Genomic DNA, 16574 nt, shown 5'->3' on the forward strand with positions numbered 1-16574 from the left:
GAGTGGCAAATAAATTCAAAAATTATCCAAATTCTAAATTTAAAGATAAAAATAAAATTATTTCTTTATTTAATTACAGCAAAAATAATCTTCAACAATTTTAGAGCATACATTAATAAACTAACTATTCACTACTTCATTGCTACTTCAGCTTTGAAGGAGATGGATGGGTCGGGTGCAGCTATACCACTTTCTCAACATCAAGATGAATGTCATTCAGGAGTTTCAGATCCTCATGTTGAGTAATTTGCAGTCTGTTTCGTTGCTTGGAAAGTTGGACGACTACACTGAAATCACACTCCACTAAATGTGATGTTGGAAAGGCAATAAAGAATGTCTCGACCTTTTCCTACAAAGCTGAACAGCGTTCACAGATTTCTTTCCGCAACCAAAAGTCTTGATGTGATCTTTTGAACCTTGGATTCAGCTCAATGTAATTTTGCAGTAATATCAGTTCTTTCTTCATCCTTTGCGTTAAGTCCTCATTACTACAATGTTCAATAATGGATTTATTATCCAGCCTAGAATTTGGATTGAGAGAAGATTCTGAAATCTTTCTGACATGTCTTTATGCATCTCACCCAGGTGGGCACAGTATACTTGAAGATCATTTGGAACTCTTTCTTTTACTTTCAACTCAGAGAGGATCAGAAATTGGAAAAGGTTATGATGACCAATGTTGCACATAAATAGGGCTAACTTGAGACAGAAATGTTTTGACTTTGATAAGATTAACATCATTTCCTTGCAATTAAAAGATTGATTTCATTAAACTTTGCAGATAATTCTGACAAAAAAGCAATATCATGCATTTAAGTCTTCAAAGAATTTTAACAGTTTTACGAAGCGCATAAAAGCATTTCAGGCAGTTTCCTTTTGCTAGCCATCTGACTTCTGGGTGCAACAGCACACTTTCGAACTGATCATCATCCTTAATACAAAGCTCTTGAAATAGTCGAGAATTGAGAGCATGGGACTTGATGTTATTTACCGCTGTGATAGAAGTATTTAATGATTTGTGCAGCCAATCATTTAGGCTTTTTGCAACATTAATTTCACTAGCACTAATTCCTAAGATTCAAATATTCATGAGGTTCTAGATTCCCTAACATCGATGGAAAATCCTCATCAATAAAAAGAAAACCAAAGGTTTTGCTTAATTTCTGCCATTTTCCTATTCATATTATGAATTATCCTGTTTCTCAACTTTGAAAACATGAACTCGATTTTACAAATCTTTCTTTTCACTCATTTGAAGCTTTTAGTGTTAGTTTAAATATTCCCTGAAAATTTATTTCTATATTCCATTTATGTTCTCTATATCAATTCCTTTGCCCATTTTTTTGTTGAAACCCAAGGTGCTCCCAACCCCCAGATTTACTATTTTGTCTAAGGATATTGTACCCCATCTCTGCATTAATATTACCCTGAATGTGGCTGGGTCACATTTTCTTTTGTGTTATGGTGCAATAAAAATGCATAATAGTTGTAATTCTGGCGTTCATTCCTTAAATGTTAGCTACATTGAAAACAAAGAATAAATTTGCTAGTCCAAGCTTATGTGGGAAACATCACAGACTTTCATTTGAAACAACGTTCATATCACAGGAAAACACTAACTTCAGTACTTCTTATGAAAATGTACATATTTATCTTCCCTTGTACGAACAAGATAATAGATATAGGGATTTTTAAAGAGACTTAGAATTGATTCACTCATGGTATGGTCAATTAGATTAGACATTAATAAAATCTTATACCAATGTGTCATTTATGCATAATCAGTCTTATACAACTTGTCAATTGGGAAGCAGCTCTGAATTGTTTTTTGCTACCTTGAGAATACGGCATTCTTGATTCATAGGAACTGGAACTTCCCCTGTTAAGATGCTGACCAAAGTTACTTCCAAAGTACTCATTCCTTGAAAATCTGTTTTCGAATTGCCCATCTGTAAGCCCAAATACAGATCAAATGAAATGAATTACTTGCAACAATGTCAAAAAAAAATTCTTCGAGGCTATCTTCAAACATTATTAATAAACATGCCTTGTGAGCATAGCATTCTTGAGTCATAAGAACTTTCCATATCACCATGGTTTCTTCTTGGTGAAAATTTGGCATCAAACTGTTCATCTGAAACAATAGAATCAGAACCAGATCTATTATTACTGACAAAAGACGTGAGAATTTGTAGTTTTGTCACAGTGGTATGGTGCAAAGATATAAAAATGTACAAATTATTAAAACAAAATTATAAAAATAGTTAATTATAAAATTCTAAAAATATTTATAAATAAAAATGTACGTTAGGCCATTAGGATCTTTTAAATAGTTATTGAGAAGTAAATCTTCACCCTACCTTGAGATCGTGCTATTCTTGACTCATAGAAATCTGAATCTGCGGTACTCATGTTCTGTCCAAAGTTATTTCTGAAGTTCTCACGGTGTGAAAAACTGGAATCCGATCGATCATCTGAAATACCAAAAGCCCATGTGATCACAAGCTTTGAAAAAGTCAAACCTGTTTCACTCCTTATATCCTGGTCTCAACTAACCTCAATCTAGCATTACATACCCACGGTCAAACACCGAAAACAAGCGCTTTCAAATAATTGTTCTAAATTTATCCTATTTGATGCTGAATTTCAATTTTAAATACTGCATATTATATAATTTAGACAGCTTTAGAGTAGCTAATCTGTTATTTAAACCTAATGATCATTAAATTAATTTTCACACTTCCATACAACATTTGGTAACCTTTCCACTTCATTTTAAATACTGGTGGCTGCATATTAGGGTCTTTAAACTATACTCAGTGTTATAAAATGCAATATATCCAACCAATTGTTTCTGTTTCCTGCTGCTTTGTCTCTCCAATGTATTTTGTCCCATTTGCCTGCAAACCCAACTGCAACATTAAAATTCATCAGTGAATATTTCCTAAAATATTTATTAATCCTTATCCTATCTAAATCAAATTTTGCAGCTCACATCTAGGTAACCTTATTTTGCTGTCTGGAATACTTAATATAGTCTCCTTTATTCCAAGGATTGTTAAACTGAATACCTCAAAAATACATTTTCTTTCATTAAGAACTTCATTTCTTTGATTCCACACTTATACTTAATTCTCTACTCAATTATTTTAAGACTTCTCTTGTGGATTTTTATGGCTTCATGATAACCTCTTTGTAACTTACTTGTCCCGAAAAGTTTGCAATATATGTAGATTATTTCACCAAGAACTTATAAAGAAACGTTGCCATAATTTGGCTTGACCTATACATGAGTATCACCAAGTATTTTATATTTTTGTATCACCTAATATTTTAGTATTTTTTTTTTACATCTGGCTCAATTTGTCCAAGAATCTAGTGATACAACAAATTTGAACAAAAAGCCAACTTTAAAAATTTATACAATAAATCATAAAAGATATACTTTTATTAGGATGTTAAATTCTTCATGGCATTTCCATTCATTGAACCAACTGTATTTCTTATAAGAAAAATCGTTTCTTACTGAAAAAATAATGACAAGTACAACCATCAAGTAACTTACAGCTATCTGGAACTCTTTTTGTAGCAGAGTTTCCTTCAGAAATTTCACTTGGCATCTCACCAAGGACAACCTGAAATTTATACAATCAATATTTTAGAACAGCTACTCAATTAAAGGTGATTGTAAGTGTATCCTTCAGGCCAGGTGATGCGATAACAAAGTTAAGCCAAGCTAAGATTAAAAACTCACATGCACTTCTGAAAGCCCAAGCAGCAAAAATTTTTTTTAAATGATCTAACTCAACTGATTTACCTATCAATCACCACAGTTTTACATTGCCAGAACATAGATTTTGATCTACCAACAAAAAGAATTGCATATATATCCTGATTAAATTAATTATAGGAAGGATGTACAAGCTTTAAAGAGGCTGCAAAGGATATTTACCAGGGTGTTGCCTGGATTAGAGAATATGTTTTATGAGGATAGGCTGAGTGAGATAGGGCTTTTCTCTTTGGAGTGAAGGAAGGTTTTTTTTTCTTCGGCAGTTGAACAGGGCACAACTGTGCAAGCATGTGTAAATCAGACCGTGAGGCAGCGGGAGTATTTAAGAGAGCAGACTAACGGAGCAGGCGACGTTGTAGTGGGCAAGGGAGTAGAAGGAGACAGAGTAGGAAGGCTTTGGCTCCTGAGGCTTTGGCGAGCAGAGGCTGAGGAAGAGCTTCACTCCAAGTGAGGTAAGGCTGGGTAAGTTCCTTTAATAAATCTAATTACCTTAAGAGTAGGTAATGGAGGCAGAAGTTATGGCAGTTGAGTGCTCTGTTTGCAGGATGTGGGAAGTCAGGGCGAGCACAATCGTCCCTGATATCTACACCTGCGAAAGGTGCACCCAGCTGCAGCTCCTGACAAACCGAGTTAGGGAACTGAAGCTGGAGCTGGATGAACTTCAGATCATTCGGGAGGCAGAGGCAGAAACAGAGAGGAGTTCCAAGGAGATAGTCACCTCTAAGAGTCAGGAGACAGGTAGCTGGGTGACTGTCAGGAAAGGGAAGGGGAATAGACAGAATGAGCAGAACACCCCTGTGGCCGTTCCCACCAATAATAAGTACATCGTTTTGGACACTGTTGATGGGGACGACCTACCAGGGACAAGTTGCAGTGGTTGCGTCTCTGGCACCGAGATGGGCCCCTCAACAAAGAAGGGACGGAGGGAAAAGAGGAGAGCAGTAGTGATAGGGGATTCGATAGTTAGGGGAACAGATAAGTGGATCTGTGGAAGAAATTGAGAATCCCGGATGGTCTGTTGCCTCCCTGGTGCCAAGGTCCGCGATATCTCGGATCGAGTTCTCAGTATTCTCAAGAGGGAGGGACAGCAGCCGGATGTCGTGGTCCATGTAGGGACCAATGACGTGGGTAGGAAGAGTGAGGAGGTCCTGAAAGGTGAGTTTAGGGAGTTAGGCGCCAAAGTAAAAGGACAGGACCTCCAGGATAGTAATCTCAGGATTGCACCACTGCCACGTGCAGGCAGGTTTAGAAATAGTAAGATAGTGCAGATCAACACGTGGCTGAAGACATGGTGCAGGAGGGAGGGCTTCAGATTTATAGATAATTGGGCAGTTTTCCAGGGAAGGTGGGACCTGCTCCAGTGGGATGGTCTACATCTGAACTGGAGGGGGACAAATATTCTTTCAGGTAGGTATGCTAGAGAGGCTCCGGTGGATTTAAACTAGATACAAGGGGGGAGGGGAAACAGAGTGTAGAAACAGATGTAGGGAAGAAGGAAGAAAAAGAAAATAGTAAAGTTGTTTGCACCACTAGTGATAAACGGAGAGTAAGAGGTGGAAAATTTCCTAAGTGCATTTACTTTAATGCTAGGAGCATTATAAGAAAGGTAGATGAGCTTAAAGCATGGATTGAAACCTGGAAGTATGATGTGGTAGCTATTAGTGAAACATGGTTACAGGAGGGGTGTGATTGGCAACTAAATATTCCTGGATTTAATTGCTTCAGGTGTGATAGAATCGGAGGGACAAGAGGGGGAGGTGTTGCATTGCTTGTCAGAGAAAATATTACAGCGGTGCTCCGGCAGGAGAGATTAGAGGGCTCGTCTATTTGGGTGGAAGTGAGGAATGGGAAAGATGTAGTAACTCTTATGGGGGTGTATTATAGACCACCAAATGGGGAGCGAGAATTGGAGTAGCAAATTTGTAAGGAGATAGCAGATATTTGTAGTAAGCACAAGGTTGTGGTTGTGGGAGATATTAATTTACCACACATAGAACGGGAAGCCCATACTGTAAAAGGGCTGGATGGTTTGGAGTTTGTAAAATGTGTGCAGGATAGTTTTTTGCAGCAATACATAGAGGTACCAGCTAGAGAAGGGGCAGTGTTGGATCTCCTGTTAGGGAATGAGATAGGTCAGGTGACGGAGGTTTGTGTTGGGGAGCACTTCAGATCCAGTGATCACAATGCTATTAGTTTCAATATAATTATGGAGAAGTATAGGACTAGACCCAGGGTTGAGATTTTTGATTGGAGAAAGATTGAGGAGGTGCGAAAGGATTTAGAAGGAGTGGATTGGGACAATTTGTTTTATGGGAAGAATGTAATAGAGAAATGCAAGTTATTTAAAAGGTGAAAAAAGGTGAGTACAGAATCATTATGTTCCTGTTAGGTTGAAAGGAAAGGTTAAAAGTTTGAGACAGCCATGGTTTTCAAGGGATATTGGAAATTTGGTTCAGAAAAAGAGAGATATCTACAATAAATATAGGCAGCATGAAGTAAATGAGGTGCTCGAGGAATATAAAGAATGTAAAAAGAATCTTAAGAAAGGAATTAGAAAAGCTAAAAGAAGATATGAGGCTGCTTTGGCAAGAAGGTGAAAATAAATCCCAAGGGTTTCTACCGTTATATTAATAGCAAAAGAATAGTGAGAGATGAAATTGGTCCTTTAGAGAATCAGAGTGGACAGCTATGTGTGCAGCCAAAAGAGATGGGGTAGATTCTGAACAATTTCTTTTCTTCTGCATTCACTAAGGAGAAGGATATTGAATTGTGTAAGATAAGGGAAACAGGTAGGGAAGTTACGGAAACTATGATGATTAAAGAAGAGAAAGTACTGGAGCTTTTAAGGAATATAAAGGTGGATAAGTCTCCGGGTCCTGACAGGATATTCCCTAGGACCTTGAGGGAAGTTAGTGTGGAAATAGCAGGGGCTCTGACAGAAATATTTCAAATGTCATTAGAAACGGGGATGGTGCCGGAGGACTGGCCTATTGCTCATGTTGTTCCATTATTTAAAAAGGGTTCTAAGACTAAACCTAGCAATTATTGGCCCGCGAGTTTGACGTCAGTGGTGGGTAAATTGATGGAAAGTATTCTTAGAGATGGTATATATAATTATCTGGATAGACAGGGTCTGATTAGGAACAGTCAACATGGATTTGTACGTGGAAGGTCATGTTTGACAAATCTTATTGAATTTTTGAAGAGGTTACTAGGAAAGTTGACGAGGGTAAAGCAGTAGATATTGTCTATATAGACTTCAATAAGGCCTTTGACAAGGTCCCACATGGAAGGTTGGTTTGGAAGGTTCAATCGTTAGGTATTAATATTGAAGCAGTAAAATGGATTCAGCAGTGGCTGGATGGGATTCGCCGGAGAGTGGTGGTGGATAACTGTTTGTCAGATTGGAGGCCAGTGACTAGTGGTGTGCCTCAGGGATCTGTACTGAGTCCAATGTTATTTGTCATATGCATTCATGATCTGGATGATGGGGTGGTAAATTGGATGAGTAAGTCTGCAGATGATACTAAGATAGGTGGAATTCTGGATAATGAAGTAGGTTTTCAAAGCTTGCAGAGAGATTTAGGCCAGTTAGAAGAGTGGGTTGAAAGATGGCAGATGGAGTTTAATGCTGATAAATATGAGGTGCTACACTTTGGTAGGACTAATCTTTCTTTTCTTTTTAAATCTTTTTATTGAGTAAGTATACAAAAAAGGTAAGCCATATAAACATTAATACAATGTTAAAGTATAATAAAATTCCAAAAGATAACAATACCAAAAAGAAAATACTACAAACAATGTAATTTAAGCATAAGAAACCAAGATAACATAATAGTATACTAGATTTTATATATATCAATGGAAAAAAAGAAAAAAAACCCCCCAAAAAAAAACCCACCGTGCAACTAACTAAAAGCAAAGCAAAGCAATGGGCTAACTTGAAACCAAACAGAGTTAAACTTAAAATCACGTCCTCAATCCCGACCTCCATTAAAACAGTGAAAAAAAAACAAGAAGGGTAAATATTACATTAAATGAAAATATCGAATAAAAGGTCCCCAAATCTGTTCAAATTTAAATGAAGAATCATAAAGGTTACTTCTAATTTTCTCCAGATTCAAACATAAAATCGTCTGAGAAAACCAAAAACAGGTAGTTGGAGCATTAAGCTCTTTCCAATGTTGTAAAATACATCTTTTCGCCATTAAAGTAAGAAATGCAATCATTCTACGGGCTGAAGGGGAAAGATTACTAGAAATTTTAGGTAGTCCAAAGATAGCAGTAATAGGGTGAGGAGAGATATCTATATTTAATACCTTAGAAATAATATTGAAAATATCTCTCCAAAAAGTTTCCAAAGTAGGGCAAGACCAAAACATATGAGTTAAAGAGGCTATCTGCCCCGAACATCTATCACAGAAAGGATTAATATGCGAGTAAAAACGCGCTAACTTATCTTTGGACATATGTGCTCTATGCACCACTTTAAATTGAATTAGGGAATGTTTAGCACAAATAGAGGAAGTATTAACTAATTGTAAAATCTGCCCCCAATCATCCACAGAAATGGTAAGCCCCAATTCCTGTTCCCAATCTACCCTAATCTTATCAAATGGAGCTTTCCTGAGTTTCATAATAATATTATAAATCATAGCCGATGCACCTTTCTGACATGGATTAAGGTTAATTATCGAATCTAAAATATATATAGGAGGAAGCATTGGAAAGGAAGGAAGTATAGTACTTAGAAAATTTCTAACTTGTAAATATTTAAAAAAATGTATTCTTGATAGGTTATATTTATTAGATAATTGTTCAAAAGACATAAGGGAACCATCTAAAAATAAATCCAAAAACCGTAAAATACCCTTAGTCTTCCAAGTTTGAAAAGCGCGATCCGTAAAAGAGGGAGGAAAAAATATGTTACCTAAAATAGGAATCGCTAACCCGAATTGATTAAGATCAAAAAATTTTCTGAATTGAAACCAAATACGCAAAGCATATTTAACGATCGGGTTAGAGACCTGCTTAAGGCGTTTCGAATCAAAAGGAAGAGATGAACCTAAAATAGAACCAAGTGTATAACCCTGAACAGATTGTAATTCCAATGCTACCCATTTAGGAATAGATAGTATATCCCGGTCAAGTAACCAAAATTTCATATGTCGAATATTAATAGCCCAATAATAAAATCTAAAGTTAGGTAATGCTAAACCTCCATCTCTCTTAGCTTTCTGTAAATGTATTTTACCCAGTCTCGGATTCTTATTCTGCCAAATAAATGAAGAAATTTTAGAGTCGACTTTATCAAAAAAAGATTTAGGAACGAAAATTGGTAATGCCTGAAACACATATAAAAATTTTGGCAAAAAAAACATCTTAACTGCATTAATACGACCAATCAAAGTTAAATATAAAGGAAACCATTTAGATGAAAGTTGAGTAATATGGTCTATTAATGGTAAAAAGTTAGTCTTAAATAAATCTTTTATGTTTACAAGTAATTTTAATCCCAAGATATGAAAGGTAATTATTAATCAATTTAAATGGAAATTTATAATATAAGGGAAGATGTTTATTAATCGGAAAAAGTTCACTCTTACTAAGATTTAATTTATAACCTGAGAAAAGACCAAATTGTGCTAATAACTCTAAAACAGCAGGAATAGATCTCTCAGGATTAGAAATATATAAAAGTAAATCATCAGCATAGAGTGATAATTTATGGGACTTTAATCCCCGAGTTATCCCAGTAATATTTGAAGATTCTCGAATAGCAATTGCAAGAGGTTCTAATTCAATATCAAATAATAGGGGACTAAGAGGACAGCCTTGTCGAGTACCACGAAAGAGAGGAAAAAAAGGTGAGTTTAAAAAGTTAGTACAAACCGAGGCTACAGGGGAGTGATATAACAGTTTAATCCAGGATATAAATTTCAGGCTAAAATTAAACATTTCAAGCACCTTAAATAAATAAGGCCATTCTACTCTATCAAAAGCTTTCTCGGCATCTAAAGAAATAACACACTCAGGAACATTTTGTGAGGGAGTATAAACGATATTTAACAATGTACGAATATTATAAAAAGAGTAACGACCTTTAATAAAACCCGTTTGGTCTTCCGAAATAATAGAAGGAAGTACTTTTTCTAGTCTATGGGACTAATCAAAATAGGACATACATGGTAAATGGTAGGGTATTGAAGAATGCAGTAGAACAGAGGGATCTAAGAATAATGGTGCATAGTTCCCTGAAGGTGGAATCTCATGTGGATAGGGTGGTGAAGAAAGCTTTTGGTATGCTGGCCTTTATAAATCAGAGCATTGAGTATTGGAGTTGGGATGTAATGTTGAAATTGTAGAAGGCATTGGTGAGGCCAAATTTGGAGTATTATGTACAGTTTTGGTCACCGGATTATAGGAAAGGTGTCAACATAATAGAGAGAGTACAGAGAAGATTTACTAGAATGTTACCTGGGTTTCATCACCTAAGTTACAGAGAAAGGTTGAACAAGTTAGGTCTTTATTCTTTGGAGCGTAGAAGGTTGAGGGGGGACTTGATAGAGGTATTTAAACTTATGAGGGGGATAGATAGAGTTAACGTGGATAGGCTTTTTCTATTGAGAGTGGGGGAGATTCAAACAAGAGGACATGAGTTGAGAGTTAAAGGGCAAAAGTGTAGGGGTAACATGAGGGGGAACTTCTTTACTCAGAGAGTGGTAGCTGTGTGGAACGAGCTTCCAGCAGAAGTGGTTGAGGCAGGTTCGATGTTGTCGTTTAAAGTTAAATTGGACAGCTATATGGACAGGAAAGGAATGGAGGGTTATGGGCTGAGTGCAGGTTGGTGGGACTAGGTGAGAGTAAGGGTTTGGCACAGACTAGAAGAGCCAAGATGGCCTGTTTCCGTGCTGTAATTGTTATACAGTTATAAGATGAGAGGTAACTTGATAGAGCTGTACAAAGTGATAAAAGGCATAGATAAAGTGGATAGCCAGAGACATTTTCCAAGGAAATGGCTAATACGAGGGGCCATAATTTTAAGGTGATTGGAGGAATGTATAGCGGCATTGTCAGAGTTAGGAAAGTATTCACTGAAGACTGGTGGCTTTAGTCAAAAGACTTTTACCATTCAAGTTGGTGATCCTATTGATATCAATGGAATTGTTTTAGATATGGCAGCAAGAGCCAAATATGAGTCTTTATAGCCCTTAAGTAGGGACAATCAAGAGTCCAGTGTGAGTCTACTGGCATAATAAGAGATAAAAGGAACCTAAATCTGGCCTCTGGCGTATTTCTGAAATTTGCATCATAATGTGCAATCACAGAAGAAATGAACATACTAACCAGCACATTGTAGCCAGCCAGTAGTTTACTATGGAAATCCCAGCTAGTCCATACTCAATGCAGTAATGGTATTCTGATATTCAAAAGAAAAGTATACTTATCTGATCCGATTAGATACATAAGAAGGCTTCACAATATATTTACCTTCACCTTGCCGCTTCCATCAATCTTTTCAATATACCCTGCTTTTTCTTTAACTATTGAATGTAATTCCAACTTCTTTAGCTTTACTCCTTCAAGTTGCAGTGCAACTGGATGTGTCTTTGTCTGAAACATTAAAATGATTAATTAAAAATTGGAATGACACATTGTTATAATATATATCAACAGAACCGAGACATTAGAACTTCAGAATACATGCAAACACGAGGAAATCTGCAGATGCTGGAAATTCAAGCAACACACATCAAAGTTGTTGGTGAATACAGCAGGCCAGGCAGCATCTCTAGGAAGAGGTACAGTCGACGTTTCGGGACAAGACCCTTCGTCAGGACTAACTGAAAGTATCTGAAGGATCCTGGCACTTATCTTTGTAAGTGGAACGCGACCCCCTTGTCCATTTGTACCCCCCCCCATCCCTCCCCACCGATCTCCCTCCTGGCACTTATCCTTGTAAGCGGAACAAGTGCTACACATGCCCTTACACTTCCTTACCACCATTCAGGGCCCCAGACAGTCCTTCCAGGTGAGGCAACACTTCACTTGTGAGTCGGCTGGGGTGATATACTGCGTCCGGTGCTCCCGATGTGGCCTTCTATATATTGGCGAGACCTGACGCAGACTGGGAGATCATTTCGCTGAACACCTATGCTCTGTCCGCCAGAGAAAGCAGGATCTCCCAGTGGGGCACCACTCCTCACACAGACGCTAAAGCAATGTGTGGTTAAGTGCCTTGCTCAAGGACACAAACACACTGCCACAGCTGAGGCTCGAACTAGCGACCAACTAGAAAAGGATCCTTTAATTCCCACTTGCTGCCTCCTACCGATCAGCCAATGCTCTAACCATGCAAGTAACTTTCCTGTAATATCACAGGCTCTTAACTTGGTAAGCAGCCTCATGTGTGGCACCTTGTCAAAGGCCTTCTGAAAGTCCAAATATACAACATCCACTACATCCCCTTTATCCATCCTACTTTCCACTATCTTAATGATTGTTACTAGTTTTTCCATACTTTTTCAAACTAAACCATTAGAGATCTTTGAAAATTTTGCAATTCCTGTTCTCCACCTTGAAGAATGATGCACTGAACCCATAGTTTGCCATTTCTTTCAAACCCATTATTCATCTCCTGGTCTCACTTTCTAGGTGTCCCACATGTACTCTGGCCTCCCCCTTCACTTTTAAATATTCATTGAAGTGCTGGCTGTTTGTGAACCTGGTCGAATTTCCTCATTATCTAGCCTTATGGTACACAATTTTCATGCACAAGAAGGAACACTCGTCATTAGGTATTTTCAAAATATTTCCACCATCCCACTGCTTTTAGTGGACTAAAAAGTATTTGGCTGTGTGCTTGTTCATGCCCGTGCACATTTTAATATAAGTGATGTGCACAGATATTGTCATCAACCTAGCTGACATTCTATTTTTAGGTGATTCAACCCTAAAAATTAGACATACATATGATACTCTCATTGTACTGATTAGATCAGAGTGAGTGGTATTTTAATCTTCAGGAATATTTCAAAACATCATTTAAGCCCTTTGAGTTCCTTCTGCAACCTGTAATGGCAGGTTGCACCTAAATAGGATTCACCTCAATTAGAAACATCTTCTAAATCCTTGTTTTGTAAAATTCTTACTATACTTCAAGTATTTCTTGGACAAATACTGGATCCATTATTGCAAGACCTCTTTAGTACTTGTTCATAGTATAAACAATTAACATTCTTCATTTCTCCTCTCTCCTAACAAACACATTGACCCCTAATCAAAACTAATATTTATAATGCTCATCAGTTGCAAATATTGAACAAGTTCTTTTCTAGTTCCTACTACAGAAGTACTTCAACTGAAACCAAATGATTTCAGATTGTTGGTGGATAAGTATGCTCTGGCCACATCTTACTCCCATTTGTTTAAAAAAAAAATCTTACTTCTACGACTTAACATTTGAAAAAGGTAGGCATTATAGATCTTAGGCAAGTTCAGCCCTAAATCCACAAATGAAAGCTTACCATATAATTCAATTTGTGCTTAAAACCGAGTATGTGCGTTATGAAGGAGACAACTCCTCCACGACAATCGCAAAGTTCACAAAAGAAGAATGGATTTGATGTCCCTTCAGTCTGATATTCAATCACATGGTTCAATCCTACATTAAAAAAAACACACGAAAAACACACAATCAATCCTCTCAGCTAATTTCCATTAATTATTACAACAATTATTACAACCAAGTTGTGGTTGAAACCGATGTCACTAATTTTAAAACCACATTTGCACCGTAGAGAAACCTTAAGCAATTTTTTTTCTTCTGGTATGAAAGTTATTTAAATGTGCCAAGATGCAATATCAATGCCATAGCATAATCAAGACAACAGAGATCATGGTCTCAGTGTAACACTAAGCAAACCCTACATCCTGCAACAAAGGAAAATAATAGTTAGTCTTTGCACCTTCTTGGTAACCTTTAAACAGCATTGAGCCTAGAGGTCTGAAAGAATGCAATGTCTTCTCCTAACCAGAAGTGACAGGAAATATTTGATTAGCTACATGGGGCTTCAAACTTGACAAAGCGCATAAAAACCAACATGTCTAAATCACAAATGCAAATTCAGTCCATTGTAGCAAGAAACTCCTTAAACATAGAAACATAGAAAATAGGTGCAGGAGTAGGCCATTCGGCCCTTCGAGCCTGCACCGCCATTTATTATGATCATGGCTGATCATCCAACTCAGAACCCCGCCCCAGCCTTCCCTCCATACCCCCTGACCCCTGTAGCCACAAGGGCCATATCTAACTCCCTCTTAAACATAGCCAATGAACTGGCCTCAACAGTTTCCTGTGGCAGAGAATTCCACAGATTCACCACTCTCTGTGTGAAGAAGTTTTTCCTAATCTCGGTCCTAAAAGGCTTCCCCTCTATCCTCAAACTGTGACCCCTCGTTCTGGACTTCCCCAACATCGGGAACAATCTTCCTGCATCTAGCCTGTCCAATCCCTTTAGGATCTTATACGTTTCAATCAGATCTCCCCTCAATCTTCCAAATTCCAACGAGTACAAGCCTAGTTCATCCAGTCTTTCTTCATATGAAAGTCCTGCCATCCCAGGAATCAATCTGGTGAACCTTCTTTGTACTCCCTCTATGGCAAAGATGTCTTTCCTCAGATTAGGGGACCAAAACTGCACACAATACTCCAGGTGTGGTCTCACCAAGGCCTTGTACAACTGCAGTAGTACCTCCCTGCTCCTGTACTCGAATCCTCTCGCTATAAATGCCAGCATACCATTCGCCTTTTTCACCGCCTGCTGTACCTGCATGCCCACTTTCAATGACTGGTGTATAATGACACCCAGGTCTCATTGCACCTCTCCTTTTCCTAATCGGCCACCATTCAGATAATAATCTGTTTTCCTATTTTTGCCACCAAAGTCGATAACTTCACATTTATCCACATTAAATTGCTTCTGCCATGAGTTTGCCCACTCACCCAACCTATCCAAGTCACCCTGCATCCTCCTCACAGCTAACACTGCCACCCAGCTTCGTGTCATCCGCAAACTTGGAGATGCTGCATTTAATTCCCTCATCCAAGTCATTAATATATATTGTAAACAACTGGGGTCCCAACACTGAGCCTTGCGGTACCCCACTAGTCACCGCCTGCCATTCTGAAAAGGTCCCGTTTATTCCCACAATAAAGAGGAAAACACTTTGGCAAATAACTGAATATTTGTATCCAAATGAATTTTTGCAATCAAATCACAAACAAGAGAAAATCTGCAGATGCTGGAAATCCAAGCAACTCACAAAAATGCTAGAGGATCTCAGCAGGCCAAGCAGAATATACAATGGCATGCAAAAGTTTGGGCACCCCTGGTCAAAATTTCTGTTACTGTGAATAGCTAAGTGAATAAAAGATGAACTGATTTCCAAAAGGCATAGAGTTAAAGATGACACATTTCTTTAATATTTTAAGCAAACTTTTTTATTTCCATCTTTTACAGTTTCAAAATAACAGAAAGGGAAAACGGCCTGAAGCAAAAGTTTGGGCACCCTGCATGGTCAGTACTTAGTAACAACCCCTTTGGCAAGTATCACAGCTTGTAAGCGCTTTCTGTAGCCAGCTAATAGTCTTTCAATTCTTATTTGGGGGATTTTCACCCATTCTTCCTTGCAAAAGGCTTCTAGTTCTGTGAGATTCTTGGGCTGTCTTGCATGCACTGCTCTTTTGAGGTCTATCCACAGATTCTCAATGATGTTTAGGTCGGGGGACTGTGAGGGCCATGGCAAAACCTTCAGCGTGCGCCTCTTAAAAGATGGAAATAAAAAAGTTTTCTTGCTTAAAATATTAAAGAAATGTGCCATCTTTAACTTTATGCCTTTTGCTTCATCTTTTACTTGCTTAGCTATTCACAGTAACAGAAATTTTGACCGGGGTGCCCAAACTTTTGCATACCACTGTATGGAAAAGCGTACAGTCGACGTTTCGGGCCAAGACCCCTCAGCAGGAACTGGTAGTCAATTAAGCAGACATTAATGAAAATGCTTATGGGTGGACTCCCCAGTGGTTCAATTGGGATTATGGAAATAATGCCACTGCAGAGATGTTGGGAATTTGAACCCCATTAGTGTCTAAGTTTTTATTAAATACAAACCTTAAAATTCTAACCTTTCTGCAGTCAGATCAATAAGCATTTCAATATGAAGCATGCTAAAGTGATAATTAAGATGTACTGAGGCACATGTAACAAGGTACATAAATACCATTTAAATTGTGCATGGCCCTGCTAGTGGTGAGATAATTAAACCGAGTGACAGGATTGGTTTGATTCTCCAGGAGACAGGATTTGCAGATGCCTGGATTATAGCTTGATATTCTCTAGTAAAATAGGACTGGGTCCACATTTATCTATCACTAAGAACCTTGTTATTACGACCATCAGCGAAGAGATACAGGAGCCTGAAGACACACACTCAACAATACAGAAACAGCTTCTTCCCCTCTACCATCAGATTTCTGAAGGGTCAATGAATCAATAGCTACCTTGATATCTTTGCACTGTTTACTTCTGTAATTCATAGTAATTCTGTATCTTTGCACTGTACTTTTGCCATAAAACAAGAAGTCTCATATCATCTAAATCAGTGACAATAAATCTAATTCTGATTCTAACTATTAGTAATTTAAAAAGAGCACCTGGTACTAGTTTATAATCACTCTTGCATAAGGACTCTATGGTAGGCTGGCAGAGACCGCGACGATGAG

The 16574-nt window shown here is 37.8% G+C and overlaps 1 protein-coding gene across 4 annotated transcripts in view; it reads right to left on the bottom strand.

The window, feature by feature from the left end:
* The window catches only part of LOC134344316 (uncharacterized), an 82987-nt gene that overhangs the window by 35011 nt on the left and 31402 nt on the right, over positions 1 to 16574 (bottom strand). For all 4 annotated transcript variants that reach the window (XM_063043874.1, XM_063043875.1, XM_063043878.1 and 1 more), the window contains 6 exons: positions 13318 to 13454; positions 11282 to 11404; positions 3566 to 3635; positions 2361 to 2474; positions 2048 to 2134; positions 1836 to 1949 (listed from right to left, as the gene is read on the bottom strand). In XM_063043874.1, the coding sequence (XP_062899944.1) occupies positions 1836 to 1949; positions 2048 to 2134; positions 2361 to 2474; positions 3566 to 3635; positions 11282 to 11404; positions 13318 to 13454 (645 nt within the window). The remainder of the gene's footprint in view (positions 1 to 1835; positions 1950 to 2047; positions 2135 to 2360; positions 2475 to 3565; positions 3636 to 11281; positions 11405 to 13317; positions 13455 to 16574) is intronic.

This window comes from Mobula hypostoma, chromosome 3 (assembly GCF_963921235.1).
Source record: "Mobula hypostoma chromosome 3, sMobHyp1.1, whole genome shotgun sequence".
In the NCBI taxonomy this organism is placed as follows: Eukaryota; Metazoa; Chordata; class Chondrichthyes; order Myliobatiformes; family Myliobatidae; genus Mobula; species Mobula hypostoma.